Source organism: Maylandia zebra, linkage group LG23 (assembly GCF_041146795.1).
Source record: "Maylandia zebra isolate NMK-2024a linkage group LG23, Mzebra_GT3a, whole genome shotgun sequence".
NCBI classification, from domain to species: domain Eukaryota; kingdom Metazoa; phylum Chordata; class Actinopteri; order Cichliformes; family Cichlidae; genus Maylandia; species Maylandia zebra.
Genome location: NC_135188.1, coordinates 20,701,715 through 20,717,055, shown reverse-complemented (window position 1 = coordinate 20,717,055; position 15,341 = coordinate 20,701,715). Strand labels below are relative to the sequence as shown.

The 15,341-nt window shown below is 43.5% G+C and overlaps 1 protein-coding gene across 2 annotated transcripts; it reads right to left on the bottom strand.

Moving 5' to 3' along the window:
• Positions 1–61: 61 nt before the first annotated feature.
• Positions 62–14,527, bottom strand: eif5b (eukaryotic translation initiation factor 5B). 2 transcript variants are annotated; one of them, XM_012923087.5, is made up of 27 exons: positions 14,372–14,527; positions 12,450–12,557; positions 12,301–12,364; positions 12,038–12,205; positions 11,441–11,948; positions 11,231–11,367; positions 11,069–11,146; positions 10,814–10,964; positions 10,603–10,698; positions 10,426–10,512; positions 10,273–10,332; positions 9,974–10,012; positions 7,218–7,501; positions 7,025–7,132; positions 6,821–6,931; positions 6,676–6,743; positions 6,457–6,598; positions 6,225–6,356; positions 5,523–5,705; positions 5,276–5,437; positions 3,005–3,136; positions 2,775–2,906; positions 2,595–2,671; positions 2,165–2,329; positions 1,548–1,686; positions 1,303–1,464; positions 62–797 (listed from the first exon to the last, which is right to left on the bottom strand). In XM_012923087.5, the coding sequence occupies exons 1-27, from the start codon at positions 14,404–14,406 to the stop codon at positions 690–692; spliced, it is 3,636 nt and encodes a 1,211-aa protein (XP_012778541.2). In that variant the 5' UTR covers positions 14,407–14,527; the 3' UTR covers positions 62–689. The 2 variants fall into 2 exon arrangements, with proteins under 2 accessions (XP_012778541.2, XP_004565667.2); XM_004565610.5 differs by lacking the exon at positions 9,974–10,012.
• Positions 14,528–15,341: the final 814 nt, after the last annotated feature.

Below are 15,341 nucleotides of genomic sequence, written 5' to 3'. Positions count from 1 at the left end.
CCATATAGACAGATTTGTATCTTTAGTGTTTGTGGCACACATGAACCGAAAACTCTGCATGTTTCGTCAGAATCATGGGAATTTATTACATCAGCAGTTGCAGCAAAAACAGTTTAAAATCTGTCATTCACCCCACCATCCCACGCCACCCTGGCCTCCCAACATGGCCGCCGAGCAGGACAGCAAAGAGAAAGTCAACTCTTCAATGTCTGTAAAGTCGGCGCCGTCCTCACTGATGCTGAAAGAAGAAACAGAAAAACTGTTTCCCTTTTGAGGCCTGGCGCTGCACAGCACAATCCCACAATGCACCTGTTCAGGTGGCACATCAGCCTCATTAAGCTCGTGAGCCTCAGTCTGGGTAAGAAGGGGCGGAGCCTGGGATACGAAGCAGCAGCCACATATCAGAGCAGACAACAAGAAGGAAAAAAAACCAAAAACGTTGATGCTGAAGAACAGGCACGTTGGAATACTGTGTGTGTGTGTGCGTGTGTGTGTGTATTATGTCTAAACTATCACTGTTTACAACAGTGGAAAAAACTGTTCGTTTCTCACAGAAAAACACTGTCACGTCTTTTATCTGCTTTTTTTTCTCTTTTCAATTTTTTCTCTTTGTTCCTCCGTTGGTCGCTGCCGCTGCCTTGTCGTCTAATGGAGGAAGAGCGAGTGTGTGTCTTTGTAGTTCAGGTCCCTCAGATGATCTCAAAGGTCTTCTTCAGCTCCATGATCAACTGCCAATCAGATTTCTGCATCTCGTCTCTGAACCAGTTCTTCAGAGCGTCGATGGACGCCCGTGTGATCTGAAACAAAAACAAAGAGGTTGTTAAAATAACCAGAAACAGCCTTTCATTCTTTGCTCTAAAAGCTCTGAGCCCACATTTAAGTTTGCCTGCTGCTACAACCATTTTTTGACAGTAAAACCAAACAGAAATTAAAGTGAACACAACGTAAAACTAGTTTAAACACAGTTGAAAAACAGCACCAGGTTTTATTTCACTGTCTGGACGTCTCTGCTTTTGTTGTACAGAAAACAGAAAGACTACATGAAATTCTTGGCCTGACTAACTCGAAAGACACGAAGATATTCTTACCCTTCCTCTCCTTCTTTCCCCTTATTTAGCCTCTATTTAGGCTCGTTATTTCTTCCTTGCTTTTCTGTCTCCTCTTCCTAACACTGCTACCTGGACACTGACTGAAATCGACCTTTTAGCGGCGGAGTGAACAGCAGTGTTCACGGTAATTGTGATTTTTATGAAGCCTCTCGTCTAACGTTCTTCTGTTCCTCCTTTAAGGGCGTGTCCTCACCTTGCTGACGATGATGTCTGTGGCTTCAAAATGGCGCCCGTACATCTTTGGCGACTCTCCTGGGATTGGCTCAATCTTGATGCAGATCTCCTGGCCCTTCTTCGCACTGTCAACGGGCTTGTGATTTATCTCGATGCTGGTGACCACACCGATGTCCACAAACTGACATGTGAACACAAAGGGTTAGTTTACAGTTCATTTTATAATTCACACAAACATCCACAGAGACTGTAAGCGGGTCTTACCGCTTTGCTGGGGACGCAGAGGGGCGTTCCCTGTTTCAGGACTCCAGCCTCCACTGTGACCCCCATCACGATGGGATCTCGGGAGTTAAAGATGAACTGAGGAAGAACTCGCAGCTTCACTGGGAACACGGCAACATGCCTGATGACACAGATAAAAAACACATTAACCTTCGAACAACCCATAAGTTAAATTAATCGATCACAGTCACATTGTTACTGAAGCCTAATTATCACACTGATCTGCTCCATTTTCAGCGGCACGCTGGAAGAATGTGAAAATAAATCAAGAGCATCATCTGCATATAAACTGACTTTTACAACCAATAATAACAAATAGAATCATCTACAAATGTATTATAGATCATTAAAAACACATAACAAAACACAGGGTTAGTTAAACAGAAGTTATTCTGTGAAAGGACACCATCATATATTTGCATATATACAAAAAAGGCTTATTAGCTGCAATGGACAAATAAAAGCCTTTTGGACTCCATCAACTATTTAATTAGAGTTTTTCACTATGTTATAGTATGTTGCTTGTTATTCCAGTCAATAAAAAGTCAAAAACACCCAAAGAAATCTGAACAATTAACACAAACGTGAGCTTTTCTTACCTAAACTCGTCCTGTTTGGCCTTCTTGTAGTCTTCTCTGTACTTGGTGAAAGCATCAAATAGGTGGTAGATGATTTCAGCAGAGAAGATGCGAACTCCCAGACTGTCAGCCATCTCCTGACTCTCCCGCTCCACCTTCACATCGAAGGCCAGGATCACAGCGTACCTGCCAACACCAACCCCCCAAAACTCTGTCACATCTACAGGTTCTACACCAGTGCTCCACCAGTACTAATTTCAACAGAGATACAAGGACGTCTGTGAAATGTATTCAGATTTTTTTTTTTTGGATCATAAAATATTTTAATAGTTGTCCCAAATATTTTTAAATTAAAATTAGCCAGATATTTGTGGGTGCAGATTCTACAGTGTTTCTGCACTAACTAACTTGTGTTCATTTTGGCTGAGTGTGTGTTTATACTGTGACGTACTGCGGGTCGTGCTCCAACATGGTTGACGCCTTCATCACATCCTTCTTATGAACTGGGCCAATGTTAATGCCAGCGTACTGCAGGGACACACACACAGAGTTCAAAGGTCAAGGACTGTTAGTTTCTACTTCCTGTAGATTTTCAAAATAAGAGCTCTCAGCTGTACTGTCAGGTACTTACAGGGACTTTGGATGTCCGCAGGAACTCGAGCAGAGCCTCCAGCGATCCCAGCGTCGATGCCTGGACGTAAACACCTTTCTCCTCCAGTTTGATGGAGCTCAGAGTCTGCTTAAGCTCTCGCACCAGTTCATCCTGAAAACCAGCACGTGTAAGCAAACCGGGAGTCTTACAGGACCAGTTCAGTCCTAGTCTTGGAGTTTAACTTGGACTAAAGGGAAAAGCACTGTTACCCTTAGGACGGGGATCTCGTCATCCTTGTGAGCCACCAGCAGGGGGAGCCCGGCCAACGTCTTCTCCAAGTCTTTCCCCAGAATCTTCACTCCCTGAGCCGTCGACACTTCCTTGTGCTTCTCGTACTGGTTCTGCACACGACAACCAATCAACACGTCAACCACATTTATGAAGTCCAAAAAGCAGAGACTATGGCCATGAAAAGGCATCTTTTCTTCTCAGTTTTGTCCTCCCGTCCACACGGCGTTTTCAAATATTTTGAAAATGCTCTCCAAAGCGGAACATTTGAAAACGCCGTTTTGGCGTCGCAGTGTGGACAGCGAACCCGGAGCCTTTTCGAAAATGATGACACATTTTAGTCATGTGACCAATTACGCTAAGATAGCGGAGGGCATTATACAGCAGTTGTTTTGTTTGCTCTGAATCTTGACAGCCCTATTAAAGATTAATATCAGTCTGTACATGCTCCAGATGGCTTTTCTTCAAATTCTTTAACTCTCACTCGCTTTTGCAACTTTGTACTTTTGTGTTACTCGCAGCAACAACTCCACCTCATTGTTAGTCCATTTAAAAAACTCAACATTCTGCTGCAACGTTTCAAAGAACCGGAAAGTAAAGAAACGGCAGACAGAAATGAGGCAGGTCGAATCTTCTTGCGCTTCACGCATGCGCAGTACAGGAACGTAAGCGTGTTCGGGCGTTTCAATGTGGACGCACAACTCTGTGAAAACAACTGAAAACGCTTTTTCAGATAAAAACGCCGTTTTCAAATCTATCCGGGCTGGTGTGGACGTAGCCTATGAGTAGAAGTGAATTCATGTCTAATGATAAAGTGCACTTCTCCATCATTCACCACCACTAAAGCTTGATCTTGTTTCTTCACACATAGTCCCTCATGCTGAGTTTGGTAAACCTGAGTGCTTAAAAACATTAATAAGAACAATGAAGTGTAAAAACAATTAAAACCAGGATGGTTTTTTGGATTGCAGAACATACTTGACTTGTCTTTTTTTTTTTTTTAGACAAATGTCAAAAACACATGTTTATGCTGAAAAACAATGCATATGTACAAGAAGTTAGAGCTCCATAATGAAATCCTCGAGCTTCGGCCGCTCTTGTTTTTCTTTCTTCTCTTTCATTTTTTGTTTAAATAAATAATTAAAAGTGATTAAAACTCTCAATGTGAGAGAATAAACAAAGCTCTGCTGGAAATTTACAGCACAGTCTTATTTCTGACAGGAAAAGGCCGCAGGCTGACTTAGATGAACAAGCCTTCAATGAGAGGGATTTGATGCACTTGGAAAAACAACAACAGTGTGTATAGTTGGTCTTCCGCAGTAAAGGCAAAGACTGTGTGACCTAATCTGACATATGACGTGTGTGTATGCAGTCATTAAAAACCATTTCATAACAAAAGTGTGCATTTTGCATGAGTTAATGTGACCCCATTAGTAAAACTCACCATATAACTCACTTTAAAAGCATCATTTTAGAAAATTCAAAGTAAAGTCTTCTCATTCCTCAATCTTTTAGATTTAGAGGAAAATATAACAACTATTATTGTGGGCAATTTTATTTAGGATTAGTCTGTACAGGATAACGTTTTTAAATCAGCGTTAAGTTTTTGTTTTTAGTTTTAAAGAAAAATCTTTTACGAACACCAAACAATTTTTTGTGCGTTTAGTTTTATATCAAATATGAAAAATAATCACACAAAGACTGAACAAATGCGGAGAAACAAATGTATAATGTGCCAGCAGGGGGAGCCCCATCATCATATATCAAAGGAATCCACATTCTATTCATGGTTTGTACTGGTCAATGAAAACAAAGAAATAAAAATAAAAAGTCCTAAATCTGAGGAATAAATCAAATAAGGACAAAGCAGGCCCTTCATAAAAATGACCCAGTCGAACCACACATCTTTTCTAAAGCCGACATTTTTCCCCAGTTTTTATTTATTTATTTATTTTTTAAACGTTGACTGTGTTACTTAAATTCCTTTTTTAATGCTTTTAATATAAAGCGCTTTGTCTGGGAAAGTGTCACACAAATCGTTATCTGCTAAATAATTAACTACAGTCACCTCCCTCATATACACGTGAGGGAAGCTGCATGAAACAGATACAAGCAGCTCTTTTTGTTGAACTGACTGCTTTAAACACCATGAGTAATTTAACTCAAAGCCATTATAGTAAAAAATCTTCCCGCTACATCTGAGCCAGATACATGTTTAAAAGCTGCTCTAACAAAATTTTAGACATGTTTACCTTCACTCGGAGTTCCTTCAGTGGAGGTGGCAGCAACAACCCCCTGATCTGCGTGACGATGGGCCCTTCCACCCCTGGTACGATGATGGTCTCTCCTTCCCGCAGACGACCGTTAATCAGGATGACATCTATCGTTGTTCCCATACCGGGCAGCGCTTTTACCTAAACACACAAAGATCACATGAAGTTAGTGTCTGGACGGTGGAGGAATGGAAAAAGTAGAGACAACAGATAAAACTGAACTCACCTCCATGACCTGAGCTCGCAGCTCGTCACAGTGCGCTAACCGCCGGGCCAACATTGTTTGGGTGAGCTCGACCAATAGGGCGATGAGGTTCCCCATACCATCACCACTGTGGGCTGACGTAGGAACCAACGATACAAATGTACGGGGGTCCTTATTCTCATAAAACAAGGCGGCGTTAAGACCCTGAGGACAAACAGCACACAGAAAACAAAGTTCAGGGAAACTGAGCTTGATGTCGTCTTTGGTGTTCCTCAAGCCTCAATGCTGGATGCTCTAAACTACAAAATGTTATTTCAGACTGTGAAAAAGATTACTATATAATGCAGCTTCTAAACTTTTTAGGGAGACTATAATATAATAAAACTTGCTGAGAAGCTTATTTTGTTGAATAAAAACAGTAAAAATCTTTTGTTTTACCCATTTGAATAACATTTTGATTATATTTAATTATAAGTAGGATAATATTCTAAGTAGTGAGTATATATTACATACAGTATATACATAAATACAAAATAGATACTAAGTACATTATGTATTTTCTTGTCTAACTCACGCTCTTTAATGAAACATTAGAAAAACTTGCTATTGGACTGTTATCATCTGAAATTGAATGGAAGTAAATGGCACAATGACCATAATGAATAAGTATTTCTCATTGTTGTGCTGTGATTGGCTGATAAATGATGATGTAATGCTCAACACCTGTTGTGCGAACTCCACAATGATGGCCTTGGCTCTTTCGTCAAACTCGTCTTTTGTGTTCTTCTTCTGCTTCTTTAGTGTAGCCACGACATCGGTTTCTGGACTCTTCTTCCAGTCGTAGAGGCGGTCGATCTGGTAACGGCAATAAAAAAAAAAATTTAAAAAAATCAATCTCAGAAAATTTGCAAGAGAAGAAGAAAAAGGTGAGGCTGATGTCGAGGAGCTGGCAGACCTTGTTGAGGGCAACGATGAAGGGGCACTTCTTCTCCTTCAGCAGGTTGATGGACTCCAGCGTCTGAGGCTCCAAGCCGTGCATGATGTCCACCACCAGGATGGCGATGTCGCACAGTGAACTGCCTCTGTTCCTCAGGTTACTGCAGAGAGAGAGGTCAGTTAGTGACAGACAGAATCAGGTGAGTGAGACAGGCAAGTCAGGAGAGACGGGCGTTACCTAAAGGACTCGTGTCCAGGTGTGTCGATGATCAGCATGCCAGGGATTTTGATGCTTTCTTTGTTGAACTGCACAAACATCACAGGGGTTAATACACAGTAACCATAAACACAGTTTATTCATCGTTCAGAGTGAGATGGCATACGTTTTTAGCCATCTTTGTCTGCTCCTCGATGGTCTCCTTCGGGACGTTTGTGGCGCCGATCTGCTGAGTGATTCCTCCGGCCTCGCCATCCTGAACGTGGGTGTGTCGGAGCTGCACGCAAACAACAAAACAAACAACAATAAGTAAACGTTGTAACGTCAGTAACAGTTGGTAAAAATTCTGTAAGCAGAGAGTAAACGTCACCTTGTCCAGGATCTTGGTCTTGCCGGTGTCGACGTGTCCGAGCACACACACCACTGGTGCCCTCAGCGTTTCCAAGTCGATGTTCTTCATGTTCTCCGCTCGGCGTTTCTAAGGAGACAAACAGAACCTGTCAGTCAGAGATGGGTATAGAGAGAGATCCTGTCACTCCCCCTGATTTTGCAGTGTCTCTCACCTCTATCCTCCTCTTGGCGCGGTCGTACAGTCGCTCCTCTTTCGTCCTGCCATCATCGTCCTCGCTCTCGCTGCTTTCATCCTCGCTCGGCGCCCTCCTCTTACCCTGGCTTGCGACCGTTGGCTTCTCCACTTCAGCTTCTTCCTCACTGTCCTCATCGTCTTCATCTTCCTCCTCGTCATCATCATCCTCATCCTCTTCTTCCTCCTCCTCTTCATCCTCACTAGCAGCAGGCTGAGGAGCAGCAATGTCCTCCTTCACCTCAATGTGGACTTTTTTCAGCTCTGAAAGGTGACAGATGGAAGTTTTAATTCTACTGCTATAACATTTAATGCTTCAGTTCGGTTTTGTCTTAAATTTAACATGTTTGTCTAAAATGAATGTTGTCATAGTGAAACAGACCGAGCTCTACCATCACGTGACTAGTCAATGCCAGCAAACGCCCCCCCCCCCCCAAAAAAAACAACAACACAGGCCTTGCCCATACAGTGGGGCAAAAAAGTATTTAGTCAGCCACCGATTGTGCAAGTTCCCCCACCTAAAATGATGACAGAGGTCAGTAATTTGCACCAGAGGTACACTTCAACTGTGAGAGACAGAATGTGAAAAAAAAATCCATGAATTCACATGGTAGGATTTGTAAAGAATTTATTCGTAAATCAGGGTGGAAAATAAGTATTTGGTCAATAACAAAAATACAACTCAATACTTTGTAACATAACCTTTGTTGGCAATAACAGAGGTCAAACGTTTACTATAGGTCTTTACCAGGTTTGCACACACAGTAGCTGGTATTTTGGCCCATTCCTCCATGCAGATCTTCTCGAGAGCAGTGATGTTTTGGGGCTGTCGCCGAGCAACACGGACTTTCAACTCCCGCCACAGATTTTCTATGGGGTTGAGGTCTGGAGACTGGCTAGGCCACTCCAGGACTTTCAAATGCTTCTTACGGAGCCACTCCTTTGTTGCCCGGGCGGTGTGTTTTGGATCATTGTCATGTTGGAAGACCCAGCCTCGTTTCATCTTCAAAGTTCTCACTGATGGAAGGAGGTTTTGGCTCAAAATCTCACGATACATGGCCCCATTCATTCTGTCCTTAACACGGATCAGTCGTCCTGTCCCCTTGGCAGAAAAACAGCCCCATAGCATGATGTTTCCACCCCCATGCTTCACAGTAGGTATGGTGTTCTTGGGATGCAACTCAGTATTCTTCTTCCTCCAAACACGACGAGTTGAGTTTATACCAAAAAGTTCTACTTTGGTTTCATCTGACCACATGACATTCTCCCAATCCTCTGCTGTATCATCCATGTGCTCTCTGGCAAACTTCAGACGGGCCTGGACATGCACTGGCTTCAGCAGCGGAACACGTCTGGCACTGCAGGATTTGATTCCCTGCCGTTGTAGTGTGTTACTGATGGTGACCTTTGTTACTTTGGTCCCAGCTCTCTGCAGGTCATTCACCAGGTCCCCCCGTGTGGTTCTGGGATCTTTGCTCACCGTTCTCATGATCATTTTGACCCCACGGGATGAGATCTTGCGTGGAGCCCCAGATCGAGGGAGATTATCAGTGGTCTTGTATGTCTTCCATTTTCTGATGATTGCTCCCACAGTTGATTTTTTTCACACCAAGCTGCTTGCCTATTGTAGATTCACTCTTCCCAGTCTGGTGCAGGTCTACAATACTTTTCCTGGTGTCCTTCGAAAGCTCTTTGGTCTTGGCCATGGCGGAGTTTGGAGTCTGACTGTTTGAGGCTGTGGACAGGTGTCTTTTATACAGATGATGAGTTCAAACAGGTGCCATTCATACAGGTAACGAGTGGGGGACAGAAAAGCTTCTTACAGAAGACGTTACAGGTCTGTGAGAGCCAGAGATTTTCCTTGTTTGAGGTGACCAAATACTTATTTTCCACCCTAATTTACGAATAAATTCTTTACAAATCCTACCATGTGGATTCATGGATTTTTTTTTCACATTCTGTCTCTCACAGTTGAAGTGAAACTCTGGTGCAAATTACTGACCTCTGTCATCATTTTAAGTGGGGGAACTTGCACAATCGGTGGCTGACTAAATACTTTTTTGCCCCACTGTATGTTTTTAATATTGAAAGTCTTAAGTCCAACAAGCCTAGTGCATAAAAATAAAAGAACTCTCAGTCTAGTCAGTACCTAAAAACAAACAAAAAAATAAAGAAGGCTAGTCTGTGCCAATGAAAGTACATCCTTAGTTTAATCAGTACCAAACAACAGTACTTGCCTCGGTTAGTTGGTAATGAGCAGAAAGAACTTGTCTAAGTCTGGTCAGTACCAAACAGAAACACCTCAATCAGTAAGTGCTGATAAAAGTATACACGATTCTCTCCAAGTCTATTCAATACCAAAACACCTCAGGCTTAGTCTAGCCATAAGTAGGAAAAAACACACAATTAGTCTAGCCTTTCCAAAAAAACCCAAAAAAACAACACACACACACACAAAAAGGGGGGATACTAAGTCTCTACCAAAAGAGCCTGTTTTAGTACGACCATTTTTGCTACTGAAAAACATCACACATGCCTAACCCATACTATAAAACAGCTTGCACATGCTTTGTGATACCAAAAGGGCACACCTAACACACACCAAGCTTAGACCTACTTTGATGTTTAAGAAACACATATGTGACATGCCTAGTTGGTACTAAAACAAGCACAAATCTAAGCCATGCCTTTCGGGTACTAAAACAAGCATTTGCCTGCACAGCACAGTTTCAGTACCTGCTTCTCGTCGTGTCCTGCTGAGCCCCATTTTCCTTTCTTTTTATTCATGAAATAAAAGCAACATATAAAGAATTTAGTTCCCTCAAAGCCAACAGTCACACATGCTACAGCTGCTTTTTGGACTTCAGTATATCCTGCCACGGACATTTTAACTCAAAAGGCTGGGAATCGAACCACCGACCCTCTGACTGGAGGTGAAACTGTCTTTTTTTCCCTGCAGTGTTTTTCTCCCCTTCTTTATTAGATGTGAAAACAGAGGAAAGAATCTAATCATTTCAGGTGACCAAGGCTCTCACCTTTCTCCTCGTCACTGGCAATGGCCTCCCAGTTATCCACAGCAGCTTCTGGCTTCACCTCTAAACACAGAGACAGAACAGAAACAAGTTAACTTCTGTTCAGCGCAATAAAACACCACCCTGATACCTCCACTTCACACCTGCAGCTCTTACCTGGTTCTGCAGGCGGTGCCTCAGCCTCTGTTTCCATTGCAACTGGCTCTGGAGTCTCTGAAGTCGGCGAGGTCACTTCTGATGTTTCTGGGAAGGGGAATGACAAAATTATTTTTATTATATGACCAGCAGGAGGACTGTAGCGTCTCTCGGCTGGTGCGAGCAGCAGCGCTGTACCTTCAGGAGTCTGGGTGGCGGGCTTCTTCCTCCTCTTGTCTCCATAAACAGGTTTCTTCTTTTGCACCTCTTTGTCTCTGGATGGCACATCAACACCTGCACACACAGAATCATATTAGCTTTACAGAGCTGACTGTACTGGAATGACTGCATTATACTTCTGTAACCCTCCTTAGCGCCCCTCCCAGTCTGTCCTGCTCATAGCACCCACCCTGAGCCTGCAGCAACATGAGCGTGGCCTCAGCACGAGCTCGAGCTTCCTTCTGGGCCTTCGTCAGCAGCTTCCCCTCCTTCTTCAGGCGCTCCTTCCTCTCCTTCTCCTTCTGCTTCTTCTTCTCCTTGCGCTCCTGCTCCAGGCGCTCCTACAAGGGCAGCAAAACCGATGCCACAGCGATTCGCGATGAGACGACAGGAAAGACAAAAGTGAAGAAGAACAAGAAGGAGGTGGTGGAGCTTTGTGTTTTACCTTTTCCTGCCTCTCCTTCTCCAGCTCCTCCAGCCTCCTCTGCCGCTCCTCCTCCTCTTTCTTGGCTCGCTCCTCCTCCTGCAAAAACAGTTTAATCATTTTCAGATATCAAGCACCCATCCCATCATGATCTCCATGACTACGTCTCCCACAATGCCCCACCTCCTTCATCTTGGCCAGGGCCTCCTGCATGGCCTTCACTGTGGCCTTGCTAGGTCCCTTCTTCTTCTTGTCTTCATCCTTGTCTTTCTCTTTCTTCTTCTTCTTGTCTTTCTTCTTTTTGTCGCCCTCCGGCTCCTCTGCAGAAGGAGAAGAAACCCGTCACACTGAATGGCATCACACGATTTCTTGTTTTTCCTGATAATAACTTACCCTCTGCTGCTGGCTCTGCCCCTTCCTGTTCTTCCAACACTGCTGCAGGAGGCGCATTTTGTGGAGGCGCGGACTCAGTCTTCTTCTCTGGCTCTTTCTTTGGCTCCACGCTGCCCTCCTTCTCCTTCTGCTTCTTCTGCTTCATCCTCTCCTCCTCTTTCTTTTTCCTCTCCCTCTCCTTCTTCTCTGCTTTCTTCTGTGCAGCCGTCTTGATTTTGAAGGTACCATCGTCCTCCTGCTGCTGCTCCTCCTCGTCTTCGCTCTCGGCCTTCAAAGGCTTCCCTTTCTTCTTCTTCTTGTCTCTCCTGGAGGTGAACTCCTCATCGTCTTCGGAGTCATCCTTTCCAACGCTGCCTCCTTCTTCTCCTTTCCTCATACCTTTGTCCTGGTCCTCCTCCTCGTCGGACACTGAAGGTTTTTTGCCTCCTTTCTTTCCTCCTTTGGTCTTCAGGCGAGACTGTGAGCTGCTGTCATCGTCAGATTCTGAAGCAGGAGTAGGAGGTGGGGCCTGGAGGAGCAAAGAATAGAAATTTAGACACTTTCTAAAGAGTCTGTGCTCTTATTTCTATGATATGACGTTTATGTTCATTATTTCACCTTCTTCTTCTCCTTTTGTTCTCCATTCCTTTCTCCATCAACATGACCTTCAGCATCATCACCCTCCTCATCCTCGGGGCTGGCTCCGCCCTTCTTTCCTTTTCTGGTCTTCTTCTTCTCCGGTTTAGGGGGCTCGAAACTCTCTACTTCTTCTGTGATGTCTGTTTTCTGCACAGAGAGAGATTCTTTGTATCAGAACAAATCTTCAATCTCTCTGACTGAAAAAGCATTTTTTAGCTGAAGTGCCCCTCGGATGCGTTTACCTTCCCCTTTCCTCCTGTGCTCTCGAGCGATAACTCCTCGAGCTCCTTCATGATGTCATCCTCACTGGAAGAGGAGGAAAGAACTGTTTTAGGAAATTTCAAAGCAGTAAGCTTGATTAAAATAAAAACGATCAGGAAGAATGTCTCACTCAAAGTCATCTTTCTTCCCTGCTTTCTTCTTCTTCTTTCCCTTTGGCTCTTTGGAAGCTCCGGCTCCTTCGATCTCCGCCGCCAGAGCGTCGATGTCATCTTTGGCACTGAGCACAGATTTGAAAAACGGTCAGAGCACGAGAGTGACACCCGACTAAAACCTGGTCAGACACTGAGAACACGGGCTGCGAGAGGAGACCGAGTTAGACTGTGTTTCTCTTTGTGTCAGAAGAATGTGAATGTGAAGAGCTGCTGACTCCTCATTTCCTTTCATTTCCCATCAGCCCTCTGAGGCACAGCGAGCACAGAGCGACAGCAGTGCTGTAACCACGGATTGCGTTCCCTCAAGTCACTGTAGATCAAATATCATCTGGCTTCAGACTCACAAAGGAAGACATCTAATCTGCTCTGTGAAACTGAAGATGAAGTATGGCAACAGCAAACCGCTGATTTATCAATTACATCTGAGATTTTCTGGCATTTTAGATCAAACTTTCAAAGTTTAAATTCATCTACAAAGTGAGCTGGAGGCACATTTGGATTACTGAGTAGGCCTCAAAAAGCTGCACACAGACTGTTAATATGTTGTGAGGGAAAACCTTAGAAGAGAGTTCATAAAGAGACAAAGTGTGCAGAAAAAGATGCACAGATGCACAAAAAGGTAAAACAAAAATTACAAAGGAACCAAACGTTAAATGCAAAGTTTAAAATAAAGAAAAAAAAAACCTCCTCAAGAATGAAGAAAAATGGAAAAAGTTATGACGAGAAACTTCAAGGAAAAACTAGAAAAAATGAAGTATAAAAAAATAATGGTAACGTGCACAAATAGCGAGTAAAGAGTCATAAACAAAGACGAAACACAAACAAATAAAACGAAACAAACAAACATAAAACCTGCAAAGGTGTAAGGAGAAGTTCAAAAACACAGACAGACAGTAAAAATCAGCAGACAAGAAACTACAAATGAATTTAATATAAGTTTTTGCTAGAAGCGGCATTACTACCTCAATACGCTTTAACACAGAAAACAATAATATTAAAACCCAACATCTGGCAGGAGTTTCATGCTCCATCTGTGACGTCAGTGTTTGCATCATCACTCCCGTTATATCTATATTTGAGTTAAATGTTTATTTCAGCTAATTAGTGTGTTTCCCTCCCTGAGCCGTTTAATCTGATCAGAGCGTTTCTCGTGCAACGGTGTCCATGGAGGGTTAAAACTAGTTTGAAGCCTCTCGACTATTATTAGTGCATTATTAGTATTGATTATAAATGAAAGATTAGGTGATCGGGTTCATCAGCGTACCAAAACCCGATCAAACTTTCCTTTCACAAGCAGGTGATCGCTCCCAGACTGTGGCGTGTCTGTACCTGCCTGCTCTGTTTATATTTACTATAATCACGTTTTAGAGTTTACTCGTCAATAAAGGAGCAACAGCAGCACATCTGTGCTGTACCTGGGGATAGCCGTGACCGCAGCGGCTCAGGTGATTCAGCCAGGCTTGCGTCATCGAGCAGGTCTTTGCTCACAGGTGATGTGTCTCCGTTACAGCAACTGCAGGCCGCCTCTTAGAGCAGCCGGCTCTGAGGCGGCTAACGCGGACACATGTGGCTCCCGTGAGCCCCGCAGCTGGCGGCGGGAGGCCCACCCAGGCCTAGGGTAACCCGGATTCGCCCGTGTCAGCCCGCCTGCTGTTCTGTAATTCTCCTTAAGCCACATTCAGGCTGTTTAAAGCTTCGCTGCCTCACTCCCTCACAGACTCGTGGTTAGCATCCGCTAGCATGGCTAGCCATTAAGCTAACAGTGTAAGCAGCGGGAAAACGGGCCAGTCTGGGGGTGTTCACGGGCCGGGAGAGCCCCGATGGGGCTCGGTGTCAGTGCGGACCAGTGATGTTTATCGGTAGCCGGTGCGCTCCCTACCTGTCCTCTCCGGATTTCTTCTGTTTCTTCCCCATCTTGAAGCTTCAGGTCTCCGCTTACTTTGCTCTGTGTTGGCCGACGCACACGACGACTCACAGCGGGCAAAGATCTCCTATTGTCCGCGAGGAGGGGCCACTCCGCTCCTCCACCTCTAATGCCATACATCCTAGGGTGACCAACCGTCCTCTTTTTGCACTTGTTGACTTGTAAAAGCTTATATGACATTTTTTATTTCACCTTTTATTAACCGCACAGAGAAGGCATCGTTTAAATATGTTAAAGTTTTCTTTAAGCAAACAGTAAGTTCTCCATGTCTGGGCCAAGTGTCCTCTTTTTTGGAAATCAAAATATGGTCACCCTAGTGACACATTTCCACAAGAGTTTGGGTTTATTTTCCACAGTTGATGATTTAATTAACTTTTACTATCAAAGTTGGAAAATGTCAAAACGTCTAAATACTTAAAGTGGCGAATAAAAGTGATGTATAAATGCCATTCCTCTCCATACAACAAAGATTTAATTACGCTATTATCAGTTTCTATTGCTTATCTTATTATTTTATTTAATACCTGCTTCTCTCCTAAATAATGATATCACGTGACCGTCTGTTCACGGAGAAATTGTCAGAGTGACACCTCCTGTTATATTCCCCTCCAGTGATTGGTCAGCACGCGTGGCTGAATCGGTACTTTTGCGCATGCGTTGTACGCCTTCGGTCTGACGACTTACAATAAAACTGTATTATTGATGATGCATTCGTTTCCTTCAGCCACATGCTTTTCATCATTATTAACTTTGTCCCACAGACTTTTATTTTGAAAGTCTGATCATATTTTTGTGCTTGAATTGATATTGGTTCAAATACATGTAATGATATGGTGTTTTAGGCTGATTTTTACCCGACAGTATACACATCAACTTGCATTTAAATATTTATTTAAGAAAATGAATATATACGATAACAGTGCTG